The sequence below is a fragment of the Pseudochaenichthys georgianus genome, chromosome 21 (genome assembly GCF_902827115.2).
Source record: "Pseudochaenichthys georgianus chromosome 21, fPseGeo1.2, whole genome shotgun sequence".
Taxonomy (NCBI): Eukaryota; Metazoa; Chordata; class Actinopteri; order Perciformes; family Channichthyidae; genus Pseudochaenichthys; species Pseudochaenichthys georgianus.
In genome coordinates this window covers 38140256-38155924 of record NC_047523.1, presented here as the reverse complement: position 1 = coordinate 38155924, position 15669 = coordinate 38140256, and the positions used below count along the sequence as shown (strand labels likewise).

Below are 15669 nucleotides of genomic sequence, written 5' to 3'. Positions count from 1 at the left end.
AGCTAACTTTGTTAAGTTCCATTAAATGTGATCCCTAATAATATGGAACACTCCCACGCTCTTGATAACACCAACCGTCTGGTGTCTGTCTGTATAGCGCCTGTACAAGGAGGACTATGAGAAGACCAAGGCGAAGAACCACATCCCCGCAGACATGCTGGAGATCCTGTCCGCCCACAAAACCCAGTCCTCCGTCAGCGAGATCAACTACCGCAAGAAACTGCACCAATGGATCTGCCTGCCCGACATGCAGGTGTTCACGCAGGCACGCAAAGTCAACGAGCAGCTCAGCGACGTAAGTCAGACTGTTATAGAAGAGAATCCTTTATTGTCCTTATACAGGTACGAGGAGATGAGGAGTGGAGCTACTCCTTCGCACATGGCACATCAAAAAACAAAAACAAGAGACGTCCAAAATTCAGGAGAAGATGTTTTAACCAATTGCAATCCAATACGTGACTTAACTTGTGTTATCTTTGGTCCATAGATCTTCTACAAGGATGATTTGAACTGGCTGAGGGGAATCGGTTGTTACGCCTGGGACACTCCAGAGATCCTCCGCGTCAAGAATGCTGATAACCTTCAGAGCGAGGTAAGTCCTATCACTTTACTCATTCTTATGCTGCCCTCTATTTCACATCCTTTTAAGACACATATTACTCTTCTCAACAATGTCCATTAGCTTCCCTAGTATCCTCGGTAGACTCAGACTGCATCGTGTTTTCAAAGGTGAAGCTGATCGTCCTGTCGTTGTGTTTTATTTCAGAACAAATACAAAGCCAAAGCTATCGAGTCTTTCAAGGACTTCTCGGTGGTGATGGACACTCCGGTGTACGAGACGTCCAAGCAGAACTCCCAGAACCTGAGCGACGTGAGTGAATCTCAAAGTGTTCTGAACAATTTTCCATACATTGTATACATATTATATTTACGATATATCTCAACTGTCTTTCTTCTCTTTTCCAGCTGCACTACCGCTACGACTACAACGCCAACGTCAAGGGAACGAACACCGCTCCGGCTGTTACCATCGACACTCAGAGGGCCGCCATGGCTAACTACATCCAGAGCGATGTGAGATACTATTCCTTGAGGTTCAGCAGCCATGTGGAGAAATTACCATCACATGTTAGATTAGATTGGAACAATAATTTGCAGCAGCATGTTGAGAAAGTATTGCACAGAAAATAGAAATATGGACTACCGTACTTGTTGGACTATAAAGCGCACCTGCATACAAGCCGCAGCAGCTAAATTGTCCGTCTGTCTTGCTCTCGTTCTGTCTCTCGGTTCCACTTTTACTTTGGCGCGCTACCTGTCTCACTCTTTTCCGGCCTCCAGCTTTTCCTGCTGGAGCCCGCCGCTTAGAGGTGGCGGGCGCGGAGCGGTCCTAGAGCCCATAGAGTTAAAGGTGGTTAATTTCACCTGTAACATCCATAGATTTAGGAGGTTCCCTAGTGGCCGCTAGCTGTACAAAAAAAATGGGGGAAAAAGTCGCGGCTTATAGTCCGAAAAGTACGGTACATAATGTCAGAATGTAGGAGCACTCTACTCAAGGGAACACTTGTTGTTGACATAATATTAAATTAATAACATTATTTGATGTGCCGTTTTTGTAGTTTTCTTTACACTTTATTCTTTATTTTATCGTGGGAATTTGTTCAGATCTCCAGTATGGTGGAGAGGCTACACTGCACACGCTATTTTCGTTTCATTTAATTGTGTATTTGAATCGGGACAGAACACATTGATGAACACTTTAAAACAAAAATAATGCTTACAATGCTTTGAGCTAATTTCCATCCGTAGTCCCGTCACATTCAACATATAAGAACATGACATTTAGTAGTAGTGACAAGGAACCCAGTGCTATAGTGAATATGTGTACTGCAGACTAATCTCTGCTAAACAGATACAAAAACAACAAATGCTGTTTTCCAATTGAAACATTATTCAGTTAAGATCGTAGGTTCAGGATTTCTCCCTAATGTCGTCCAGTCAGTATCTGTTTTTTAAATTATTACTTATAAGCTGTATGTTTTCCGAGTTGAAATGCCTCCCATCTCACCTCGTTGTCTTTCCCTCTCTCAGAACGTGTACAAGGAGGAAAACAAGAATTCAATGCCCACTGGATACACCCTGACTAAGGACACACCGCTCATCAAGCAGGCTAAACTGAACAGCGTCGTCACCAGCAATGTGAGTACAATTCCTGCCTTAAAGGTCTCCCATTATGCAAAATCCACATATGGGTAATGCTGCAATGATCTGTTGGTGTTTCAGCCAATCAGAGACAGGCTCTGGATATGTCTGAGAACTGTGATATGTTGATGAAGAACAGTAAAATAGAGGACCTTTAAATCATCCAATTAAATCAATGTTACTGAGTCATATCCCCTCGCTTTTCTTGTTGGGTAGGTGAAGTACAAGGAAGCCTATGAGATGATGAAAGCAAAGGCCTACACTCTTCATCCCGAGGGAGTCAACTTCGTCCTCTCAAGGAAGGCTAACAAGATCACCAACGAGGTAAGATTATCGATTAATAGAAATGTACATATTACTGGATCAAACAGTCTCTTATGTCGTCTTTGCCCTTCCCCAGCGCCTGTATCGTGAGCTGTACCACAAGCAAAAGGACAAGATCCACACAACCTACGACACCCCCGACATCAAACAAGTCAAGATGAACCAGAAGCACCTCAGCGACGTATGAAAGCGTTTGAACCCCACTTATATCATCCGGGTTTGTTTCATTATTCATGATGGAGTCATGTTTGTACTCATGCCACCGTTTTGCTTCCTTCTCCAGTTGTGCTACAGAGAGAAATACTACAACACCAGAGGTCAGCTGATCAATCTGCCCACCACACCCCAGCTGATGCACTGTTACCACGTCAACCAGATCACCAGCGAGGTATAAGAAGAGAAAAGCAGACGAGAGATGTGCTTTAAATCGATTTACATTCATTTCTTAAATGCTCATTAAAACCATTTTGCGTCTTCAGCTGAAATACAAAGAGGATCTGCATTGGCTGAGAGGCGTCGGCTGCTTCCTGTACGACACCCCGGAGATGGTGCACGTCCGCAACATCACCAAACAGAGGGTACGTGTTTCACATCCCTTAATATCGTGATTATTAGAAACCTCAGTAACTGAAATGTGCAATAAACACCTTTTCAATGTATTATTACTGCGACTTTTATGCTTCGACTTTATGTGCACTTCCTTCGGTGGCTTCACAATCTTTTCCATGTTAACATGTTTCTTTTCCAGGTGACCTACCCAGTGGAGGCTAAGAAGAACCTGGCCAACTTCTCCGTGGTCCTGGACACACCGGAGTATAACCGCGTGACGGAGCTGAAGACCCACATGAGCGGCGTGAGTCAAGTTCCCACACATTTAGGGACTCATTTAAGCGATGTCTATACGGACTTATGACCTTTTCTTCCCCGACTTAATTGCAAAAACATCCAGAGGAAGTCTGTCCTGTAGTGGAATTAAATATACCCTATTGTGCCTTTTCCCCTTAGTGTGTTATATAGGTTTGTGTGCATGTAAATGGTCTGTAAAGGCTACAATCCCAACGTTTCTCTCCCACACACTCCCCCCTCCTTCCTGAGAACCTTGATTTGATGTGAACATGTCACGGTCGAGGCTCAACACACACAACCTGGAAATGAGCACAATATGTCCGTTTAACAAATTCTTAGTCCTTCTCCAAATGAATACGAATACTTTAGATTTCAATTTGCCCCGATGTGTCATTTTAAAAACAATTATTCAACATTCAAGATGCAAGGCTTTATTGTCATTTTCACATTTCAGTAGCTGCAGTGTAGATATGGCAATGAGCAACTTAATTCATAGGCTCCTGCAACAGAGCAGCATGAATATATCAACCCGGTCTCACAGCCTGCGTACAAATGCCACGACTTTGCAAAGGATTGGGATGGATATACTTTATTAATCCCCGCGGGGAAATTGTTTCTCTGCATTTGACCCATCCTGTGTTAGGAGCAGTGTGCTGCCATTTTGAACGGCGCCCGGGGAGCAGTGTGGGGAACGGTGCCTTGCTCAGGGACACCTGGGTAGCACTTGGTCTTGCCGGGACTTGAACTGGTGACCTTCTGGTTGCCAAGCCAAGTCCCTATCGACTTCGCCGCCACCGCCCCAAAGGCGTGCAATAGATACGCAAAAGTCTGATTTTGCGTGCATATGATACGCTGATATTCAGTGGCGGTTCTAGACCAATTTCACTGGGGGGGCCACTGGGGGGGCCAGGCTGGGGCCAGTTATTTTCTGAGGGGGGCACAATAAATGCGGGACGAAAAAAGACAAGGACAGTAAGAAGTAATTGCGCATAAGAAAACAATGCAATACAGTTATTGGTATTTGTTTCAGTACACATATTTATTTCAGATACTTATAGTTACAGTTTTTACGCTCTATAGGTCCGACTAGAACGACAAATAGCGTTAGTTATGTCTATTCCGTCAGCCAAGAAATCGTTTAATTTTTTTTTCAGGGGGGTCACAGGGGGGTCCAAAGTCAGTGTTAGGCCCCCCCCCCCCCCCCCCCCCCCCCCCTGGGACCGCCCCTGCTGATATTGCACCTCAAACATTGAAACAAAGAGCTCTGTGGCTTCAGGCTTGATCGCCGTTCCAATGACAGTTTTAATGTTTGCGGTGCAATACACGACACAGCAGCTTATGGTTATAGTCAGGGTTAAATAAACGTCAGAGATATGTAGAAAATAAACGCATTTAAGATACGTTCATAACAAACGTAACGTGGGAGTATCATATGCACTCAAAATCGGACTTCTGCGTATCTATTCCACGCCTTTGCAAAGTCGTGTCCTTTGTACGCAGACTGAAGAGAGTGGGCTGAATATAGGACCTAGAACACGTAAAACAGATATTGGCACAATGTATATCAACTGCATCACATTATTACCTCGAGGTTCACATTCAGAAAAGAGCGTCAGAAAGCAAACATCGCGACGTAATCTGCTTGAGCTTTTTGCACTAACACCATATTTATATAAAATAAAGGCAATGAACAGTTACATCTCTACTTTACATAAGGGTGTCTGCACAATCTCACATTACAGCAACAAAATCCCGAGTACCAGAAAATATACATTTAAGAAAAAAAGACTTGTCATTGTTAGGGGGGCCACAGGGGGGTCAGAGGTCAGGGTTAGGGGGGCACTGGCCCCCCCTGCCCCCCCCCTAGAACCACCCCTGCTTGACGTGTTTGTGCTTCTCTATTCTCAGATGATCTACAAAGCCCAGGCTAGGGAGGACATGTCGAAGGTCAGGACCACCGGGGACTCGGTGGACATCAAGAGAGCCAAATGGGCCCAGCTGCTGACCAACAACGCAAGTTCAGACACAACCACCACCACGAGTCGTCGCATTAATCATTAGCTGATGATCTAATCCAGCGTCGTATCTGTTTCTCCACAGTACCAGTACACCAGCTTGGCTTCCAAGGAGAGAATCCACTTCACTTCAGAATATGAAACACCAAGCATGTGTCATTCTAGGAAAATGAAGGTGGTCTGCAGTGACGTAAGTATCCCCTTACTGGGTGTTTGGAACCTCTCACATCGGAAGAAGAAGTTCATATCTTTGTATATTTCCAGTGACATCGTGGATAGAAAATACTGTCCATTCTGTCAGTGCGCTCATGTGTTGCATCCATGATGTCTTCCCTCAGAACAAATACAAAGACCAGTATGAGAAGATGAAGCACAGATACACCGCCATCGCTGACACGCCCCTCCTGATCCGCGCCAAGAAAGCATACGTGCAGTCCAGCGATGTGAGTATACCTCCGAGTCAATGATTTCCAATGCACTTAACCCTTCGATGCCCTCAGAGTGCCTGGACCCCACTCTTCCATAAGTGGGTCAAAAAGGACCCGTATTAGAATAATGTGTTTTTGTGCCGTGTTTGTCATTTTGGTTTAGAAAAATCACGTGTATAATATTTAGTATTATATTTTGAACTAGAAATATTTTATATTTACTTTTTCACTATTTATAATTTTAGACATTTTTTTTACATTTTGAAATAAAACGTTTTGAACATATCGATGGAAAGATCTCCGCTATTCTGAGACCCTCACAGTGTTCCAGTCCCTTCTCCTCTAGTCTACTCGTAGCCCACCCCCCATCAATCCATGCCGGTTGATCAAGTTTGATAGTCCTACACCCCCACCCTAACCTTCCCTTATATTGGAAAGCGATTTTGAGTCCTTGAAAAGCCCTATACAAATATAATGTATTATTATTATTACTATTATTACACAGGTATCAGATCTTGCTGTGTAAAAAAATCTTCTTGAGAGGTGTCACTTCTGATGCAGCCTGTGTGGTCCACAGTGAATGTATTCCTGACAGCAACAGGTGATAAGAATCAGAGGATCCCGTAGGATCCCATAGGAAATGCATGCGGGTCATTTTTGACCCACGTATGGAAGCTTGGGGTAGAAATACAAAAACTACCATTTCTTAAAATTTAAATTTAAAATTAGAATGGCATGATATCCAAAACATGTTGAGGAATAGCTGGAATATGAAATGATAAAAAAATGTAATTACAAAGATACTTCAAGAGAACCAGCTCACCGGGTCCAAGAGACCCACTTGTGCATCGAAGGGTTAAAGCGACTTTGTTCGTTTTGTGAAGATTTTTTTTTGTAAAGCGACTTTGACTAAAAGCCAACCTTTATAAATATAACATTCATATGAGTGCAATCATTTTACATTTTTTGTAGCTTTCTCACCTTATCTCAGAACAGTCGTGTAAAAAAACGTGTTATTAAACCTGTGTTACTTCACTTGAATAAACTACTAATTAAGCTACGAAATGTATTCGTTAATGGTTTGTATTTTAAGTCAATGATAGTCTTAATATATGTTTCCTTTTTCTTTCATTTCCCACCGTTTTTCAAGCTACTACCATGAGACACCAGTGCCAAACTGTGGCGTTTCTCCACGGATGATAATGATGTCTCGACATATGTTTCTGTGTTTGATGAAAACCTGACCCCATGTTCTTTCTGTCTTCAGCTGCGCTACAAAGAGACCTTCGAGCTCGCCAAGGGCCACTACCAAACCGTGAAGGACGCTCTGAACATCACCTACCATCGCAGAGTCACTGACGACATCAGCGAGGTCAGGAATACAAATTATTGATATTATGAATAACGTTCGATAAATAACGTGCGATTACGTAACTACCACTACGGTCTTTGCACTACTAAATACTGTTAATATTAATTATGTGACCGTCTGTTTCCTGTAGTTATTGAACCGCTCTTTTTTCCGCACTGTTAGTGTACAGTTTTATTTTTGTGCTGAACGATTTCCTTGGGGATGAATGAAGTCTTATCTTATCCACTTGATGTGAACATCTTTGCGTGCTAAGATCATTTTGATTCAACTCTCTGATATGTGTTCCTCCATCCTTCAGGTTAAATACAGGGAGAAGTACATCAACTCTCTGGGAACCTGGAAGTCTATCCCCGACCGCCCCGAGTTCTTCTACAGCAAGATGGCCAACGACAACATCAGCAGCGTGAGCGATCGTGACTTGCTTTCCAAATCATTTACTCACAGCATAAGATTCAGAATTAGAAACAGATTTATCACCAGGTCGGTTTACGCGTACGAGGGATTTGACTTGATGTCGTGGAGCTGACATACAAGTAAAACAAAAATTAAAAAAGATAGAGAACTATTACAAGAAAACTATAGTAATATTAAAACATATTACAAATATTAAGAAATATAGTGAAATATAGCAGTATTTACATAATAAAAAAAATACATAAATAATACAATAAATAATAAAATAAACAAATAAATATACAAATAAATAAATAATTAAATAATAAAATAAATACATAATGAAATATACAAATAACTAATAAATAAACAAATACATAAATAATTAAATAAATAATAAAATAAACAAATAAATATACAAATAACTAATAAATAAACAAATACATAAATAATTAAATAAATAAATAATAAAATAAATACATAATAAAATATACAAATAAATATACAAATAACTAATAAATAAACAAATACATAAATAATTAAATAAATAAATAATAAAATAAACAAATAAATATACAAATAACTAATAAATAAACAAATACATAAATAATTAAATACATAAATAATTAATTAAACATATAAATATACAAATAAATAAAAAATAAACAAATACATAAATAATTAAATAAATAATAAAATAAACAAATAATGAATTAAATAAATAAAATGGAATAAAATATGGATTATAATTCGGCAGTAACAATAAAAAGAAAACAGATATTGTGTACATTGTGAGTGTCATACTTTTTTTTAAAATGTATTTATTTTTAAACAATATCTTTATTGAGTTTTTCATTTTTTACAAACACAAACAATGATATCCTCAAATACACATATTAACAATGAGTGAATAGGACATGTACAAATGAGTGGGCAATCCATGTATAATATACAACATTTTACTTACTAATACGTAACCAGCGAAACACAAAGACTCACCAGGTGACAAGACTAGACATGTTTTAATAAAATAACTATCAATTATAATAATCAAATGCATTTAGAGACAAACATAAAGGCACTCAGGAATACAACCATTTCCAAGCAGCTATTTACTTTGGCTTTCAAGAAACTTCAGTCAGGGGTACCTCCGTTGTGTGTGTCATGCTTTGTAATAATTGTATTTAATCTGTTTTTTCATATCGCCCTCTTCAGGTGAAGTACAAGGAGGACCTGGAGTGGCTGAGGGGCGTCGGCTGCTACGTGTGGGACACACCTGAGCTGGTGACCGCCGTGAAGAACAAGGCGCTGTACAGTGGGGTAAAGAATCTGACTATTGGATTATTGATATCATGTTTTTACAATCAAAATCAGAAGGTCTTTATCGTCATTATACTTGTGTACAATGACGTACCACAGGCTTCTCTCCAGTTTGCACTGGAAAGAAATGGGAATAACAAAAGTAACAACATCAAAGACAAAACACTCAAGTACAAGGCAGTCGTTCAATTTAATTTAATTTACGAGATTTGCAAAAAAACTATTATATTATATGTTATTGTTTTGTATTAGATTAAAGTATATTACATTATATTAAATTATATTATATAATATTATTATTATTTTAATTCATGTTGTCTTGTATATCAGCCTGTCTCCCTTGTGTTTTATTTAGTTTTTTTAAATTACAATATATATATTATTATAGATTGTTATTGCATTATATTATTTAATTATATATACTATTATATTCATTTTGCAGTCTTTTAGGGGTCGGGGTGTGTGTGTGTGTGTGTGGTGTGTGTGTGTGTGTGTGTGTGTGTGTGTGTGTGTGTGGTGTGTGTGTGTGTGTGTGTGTGTTACAGTATGTTTTGTCAGTGTGTGTGTGTGTGTGTGTTACAGTATGTTTTGTCAGTGTGTGTGTGTGTGTGTGTGTGTGTGTGTGTTACAGTATGTTTTGTGTGTGTGTGTGTGTGTGTGTGTGTGTGTGTGTGTGTGTGTGTGTGTGGTGTGTGTGTGTGTGTGTGTGTGTGTGTGTGTGTGTGTGTGTGTGTGTGTGTGTGTGTGTGTGTGTGTGTGTGTTACAGTATGTTTTGTCAATGTGTGTGATGAGTTCGGGAGCTCCTAATAATCTTAAACAGTAATATTTGTTTATGCCATACTTAATAAAATGCCATGTACTCGATAGCACTTGATGTTTAACATTCATATGGAAAGTACGTTTATTTCCTGCATGTTTCTAATCGTAACGTTTCATATCTTGTTTACAGAAACTGTACAGAGCGTCCTTTGAGAAGAACAGAGGAAACTTCAAGTACACCTGCGACACGCCGTTCTTCCAGGCCGCCAAGTATGCTTCCACCCTCATCGACGACGTGAGTGTCTTCATTCTTTTACCCAAAGCGGTCATTTATTATCGCAAAAAGCAGTTTTATCTTTACTTTGATGATTTCCATTTGTAACATCGACATCTTTCTGTCTTTGTGCATCTCTATCGGACTCTCAGCTCGGAGGTCAAAGTGTCAGAATTCATAGTTTAATATTTAATTATCTGATTCAAATGTTTATGAACTGCATTCCTGTTGAGAAACCAATGCATTATGTTTCCTTTGTTCTTCATATCGACTTCTTGTAACCAGTGGTGGAATGAAGTATTTAATGTTGTGTACATTCGAAGTACTTTACTTCTCCATTGCATCTAGAGGTCATGTTTGTAGTTTTGACTCTCAGCCTTTATTACATGGCTTAGTTGAATACTCGATTCTGATTGGTCAATTCAGAACACGTGACACGTTGTTAATATCGAACAGACAGACCGCTGTCAAGGACTTATTGACCGTTGTTAAGGACGCTCACATCTTCAGAAAGAAGTCCGGTCGATTGAACTGTATACAGTTGGGCGAACTGGGACATGAAAAGCAGCGCAGAAGTAACGGGGCAGAAACCCTCCTTTTTACGCAGCGGTCCAGACATAGACATCAAACGGCGACACATACTCAGTGTGCAGTTCCTTTGGCATTAGGGCAGGGATATCTAGATACTTTCCAAGGTTTGATATAATGAATTGTGCTACTTTTAAAGCAAGCAGCGATGTTTTCAAATCTGTAATCAAAAAGCTCCTCAAAAACGCTATCGAAGCAGTTCCTGCCGTTGCTACGGTAACAACGGACTATTTTTCTTAGCGGATGCATGTCAATTTAAATCAATACAAATATTTTTTAAATCAATAAAATCATTTTCTAAATCCATAAAAGCATTTCAATTAATATTGGGAGTCATAACGTTACTTTGTTGAGAATGAGGGCGTGTAATAATCCCTTACATCGACCGCTTAAGTCCAGTTTTAACCCCCTCTGATTTTGAGTTTTCTGAGAACCTGAAATGTGACTTGAACTTTCTTACTAAGCCAAATCTACTATCCACCGTCACAAAGCAGAAAACAGGGCTATTTTACTGATAGACAAAAATACAAATGTGCCTTTCAGAGATACGTTGTTCTCACAGTACAGTGGCAACGCTTCCCATATACGAGGACTTTATAACATGATGTATTGCTGCAGGTTAGACTACCCCGAATGTAAAATAAGCACAGCTGGAGCAGTAAAACACAACACACACACATTCAACTGCACAATACATATTGTAACTCTCCATCCTTCACATGTAGATTAAACCGCTGCGAGTGTTTCTTCCACCACTGGTGTTAACCTCCCTTTCTCCCCCTGAAAAGTCTCATGACAGCGCTCTGTGTTCTGGACGTTTGTCGTTAACCACCTTCTGACATTTCTGAGCAGAGGTCCTACAGAGCTTCTTATGAGAAAACCAAGGATAAGTTCACCATCACTACAGACGATCCTAGATACAAGCTGGCCAGAGCAAACAACCAGATGAGCCAGGTAACGTCCTGCTGGAGCTGACACCACCGGCCTGCCTCTTCCTCCTCCTCCTCTTCCTCCTCCTCCAGACCTCTGCTCTGACGCATGAGGTCGTCCACAGACCTGCCTGCCGGGGGTCTGCGGCGCATGGCGGCGCTATGTCTGTGTTTACCAGTCCCACACCGGTCGACGCAGGCACTCGTAGCAGCTGGACGGCTGTGTCGAGGGAGCCTCTATCTGTGCCGTCAGACAGGCGGTTGAATCGACCCATGAGGACATATTTAATGTCTTCACATGAAGTCCAAGCAAGAAGATTTTTAACAGACACTCATATTCCCATGATAACATGTGACATATTTATTTATTTGTACACATTTTTGGTGGCAATTGGAAGATTTGTAACAACATCCTGGATCCATCTTTTCTTATATACCTTTACATTATCATTTGGGTTGTCTATGTTTGTAATTGTATCAACTTTATACACACAGCATCTATTACAAGTCTGTGATCAACGGGAGAGTGGTCCCTCCTCGCCTAGATTTTTCCCCCATTTCCCCGTAAGTGTGGGGTTTCAGTTCCTTGTTCCTGCGAGGGTCTTAGGACAGAAAGCGTCATATTAAATCCCCCTTAGACAAATGTGTAATTTGCGACATTGGGATTATAAATACATTTTCTTTTTTACATTACCCGTCACTCTGAAGGCACAGATGAGGACAACCAGCTGCACTTGGATCTCCGGAGTACTGCTCCAGTCCTCTCAGTGTTTCTGCTGTTCTACATGTGTCCTCAACTATGGCATGCTGTGTGTGTGTGTGTGTGTGTGTGTGTGTGTGTGTGTGTGTGTGTGTGTGTGTGTGTGTGTGTGTGTGTGTGTGTGTGTGTGTGTGTGTGTGTGTGTGTGTGTGTGTGTGTGTGTGTGTGTGTGTGTGTGTGTGTGTGTGTGTGTGTGTGTGTGTATGTGTGTGTGTACAGGCAAAGTATAAATCCAAAGCAAAGAGTCTTCTTAAGAGCGGTTGCAATGAGCTCCGCCGCCCTGACATCCTCTCGGCCCTCTACCAGTCCACTTTGAGCAGCAAGGTAAACGGCCTCAGAGATGGACCACCTGTGTAGTCAACAGGCTACATTATTTGTATTGACTGCCATCTCTCAACAAGGTCTTATAACATCTCAAAGTCATCCAATTAAAACTGCTTTCCTCCATTCAACTCCGGAAGGGGTTTTAACCTCCACACTTCGCACCATTCTCCTTCACGCTAAAAAAAAACCATCCATCCACCACCAATTGGTTTTGCTTCATCTAGTCAGAAATGGATCTAATTGATGCATTACAGTCAGAATTTGAGGCAGGGACAAAAGATATGATTTCTATTTTACTATAACGCCAAAGATCTTGACTGTCACTGTCTTCTCCAGAGTAAACCTCGTGTTTATATATCAGCCTCAGATTGACAGTGATCCATAGATTAAGATGGACTGCTGGTCAGCGGGCGCTGCTGACTTTCATGACTGAGTCGTGGTAACACACGTCTTCATTTTCACCTGGGAAATAACTGTTCTGCACGTTTCATAAAGCATCCTACACTAACATATGCACGGCACCATTTCACTCATTACACATGTTATCTGTTTCTGAAGTAGTTCATAGACTGTTGGAGAACTATCCAAGAAGAAAGAAGAGAATGAAAAAGATTTTTCTTTCAACTTCACTTTATTTTATTACAACAACTCATTTAAAGCCATATAAAATACTTCTTTTACTTTGTCTTTTCTCGTCACCACATCATTCATCCCTTTTCACCGTCATTTACTAAAATTGTTAAAATCCACATTCCCTGAAACTGTAACATTTCACAGATCCATTTCCGCCTTTTCTTGGATAGTTTTCACCTTGACGAAATGTGAAAAAAGACAGAAATACACATGAATAAAAGCAAGTTAACACATCGACACAGTTTCTACGAGCGGTGCTGACGTTGTTGTGTTCAAACCCTTCCTCAGTGGAAGTACAAGGAGCAGTATGAGCGTGCAAAGGACAAGTTCACCTCCGTCCTGGAGACTCCAGAGTACGAGGCGCACAAGCGCAGCAAGAAGATCCATGACGTGAGTTTCTGGATTCTTCTCCTTTCTTTTGTTATTTCTAAACTTTAATATTGGTGTGTTCTGAGTTGCTCCTGACGATGTGACGCTGTTAATCCCTTAGATCATCTACAAAATGGAGTACAACAAGACCAAGGCTAAGGGATACACCTTGCCTTACGACACCCCTCACGGGCAGCACATGAAGAGAGTGAAGGACATCACCAGCAACGTGAGTCCCACTCAGACTCCCTGCACTGTTCTCTTCTACAGACACATCGGAAATATACGATACGATAATACGATAATACTTGAATGGTCAGATCAAGTCTGAAATGTTACCTGCATCACAGCAGCTCCATGAACACTTGCCAACCCTCCCGATTTTCGCGGGAGACTCCCGATTTCACTGCCCTCTCCGTTTCCTCCCGGGGTCATATTTCTCCCGCATTTCTGACAAAATCAAATTTACTCAGGACTGTTTCCACTCAGACTTTAATCTACAGCTACACCATTGTTTGGTTTCCATGGTAGCGCGTCTCTTTAGTAGCGCGCGGAACTGAAAGTCTGAGGAAGATTCTTTCACACACACATACGGGTATTGGGCCGAGGGCGACACCGTACTTCCGGTATCCGCCATTTCACGCGAGGTGCAAGCAGAATATCACAGTCTATTGCCTTAATCAATATCTAGTCAACTCTAAAATACCACATATATGCAATGGCATGATAATATTATTGTGACAAGTGGGGTATTCACCTGGTGTTTCCAGATAGACGTAGATGCTGCCAAAATCGACGAAGGCCACTTTCGAGGGTCGTTTTCCCATACATCTGCAGGCAGTCTGTCAGGGCAATCCGACAACCCACACAGCTCTAGTTCACGCTGGTAACGACCTCGAGCACACCCCTCAAGTCCAGAGATGTAATCCGAAGACATGCAGCGATTTCTTCAGTCGTTAATTCAGAAAAAAAACCTAGTGCGTTCTGCCTGGCTACGTTAGCTAGCTGTTTATATTAGCACCACCAGGATATTAGCACCTCCAGGAAAATGCCGTATTTATATATATATCTATGGCGCGCGTTGCATTGTGGGTAGCTCGTGACGTCACTGTGTGTGAAAGAATAGTCACAGAAAACAGAACAAGAATCGACAACTCCACCCTCTGCTCAGTCCTTATATATACAGGTGCAGCCCACAAATATGCTCCATCAAGGATGCTGCTTCAGGCCGCGCGGCAGTGCACTTACAGCTACAATAAGCATGTTAATGTTAATCTATATATATATAGACATTTGTATTCATTGGGATAAATCCCTTGAGATGCACCATCTCGTTTTCAAGGGGGTCCCGACAATAGCAACAACTTACAGACATACATAAACAAAATGCAAAACATGACAAACCACATACAGTCTGTTAAGTGAAATTCAAGCAATGCACACAATCATTACAATTTGAGACAGTCGAGCAAATCAGTTTCATAATATCAGTTTCATTAATAACAGTTTCATTAATAACAGGACAGACCAGCTGAAAGTGAGATGATAATGCATGTTTAAACCCAGTGATGCAAGAGATCTAATGGCAGCAGGTAAAGTATTCAGTCTGTTACAATCTAATACAGCTCCGGCGGTGGTTTTGAAATCCTCCCGATTTCTGAGGTCTCAAGGTTGGCAAGTGTGGTGTAACATCACACACATATCAAGACACAATACATGACAAACAAACAACACACATTTAACATAGCAGCTCGATCAGTGAGAGAAAAGCTGCTCAAAGAGCCGTCAGCGAGCATTTGATCTGGATTCAGCTCTGAGTTCACTGAGAGGACTGACTGGAGCACAAAGGATGCTTCAGACTGACTTTAATGAATCTCCCATTAGATGGTAGCAGTTCATATTCGCTGTTCAGAACATGCTTTGGGTCCCAGATGATGTTGTTGGACAGCTGTTACGTTCCCTGGTAGATCTAGGGGTACCAAGGGAAGTAGCGACACACAAGATAGCTGGACGAGAGAAAAAGGAGAGGAAACTCAATGCTCAAGGAGTTTAAGTGAGGTTTTAATAAGAACATAAGTGAGGCGGCTCACCAGCCAAATTACAACACAAGACTACAATAAACATCACACAAC

At 41.0% G+C, this 15669-nt stretch overlaps 1 protein-coding gene across 1 annotated transcript in view; it reads left to right on the top strand.

Moving 5' to 3' along the window:
• The window catches only part of LOC117466655 (nebulin-like), a 110318-nt gene that overhangs the window by 55226 nt on the left and 39423 nt on the right, over positions 1-15669 (top strand). Inside the window, 20 exon segments of the mRNA XM_071207100.1 lie at positions 98-295; positions 488-592; positions 767-871; positions 967-1074; positions 2092-2199; positions 2419-2526; positions 2603-2707; positions 2810-2914; positions 3006-3104; positions 3275-3379; positions 5281-5385; positions 5473-5577; positions 5726-5830; positions 7083-7187; positions 7486-7590; positions 8796-8900; positions 9851-9955; positions 12431-12535; positions 13457-13558; positions 13659-13766. Of these exon segments, the coding sequence (XP_071063201.1) occupies positions 98-295; positions 488-592; positions 767-871; positions 967-1074; positions 2092-2199; positions 2419-2526; positions 2603-2707; positions 2810-2914; positions 3006-3104; positions 3275-3379; positions 5281-5385; positions 5473-5577; positions 5726-5830; positions 7083-7187; positions 7486-7590; positions 8796-8900; positions 9851-9955; positions 12431-12535; positions 13457-13558; positions 13659-13766 (2196 nt within the window).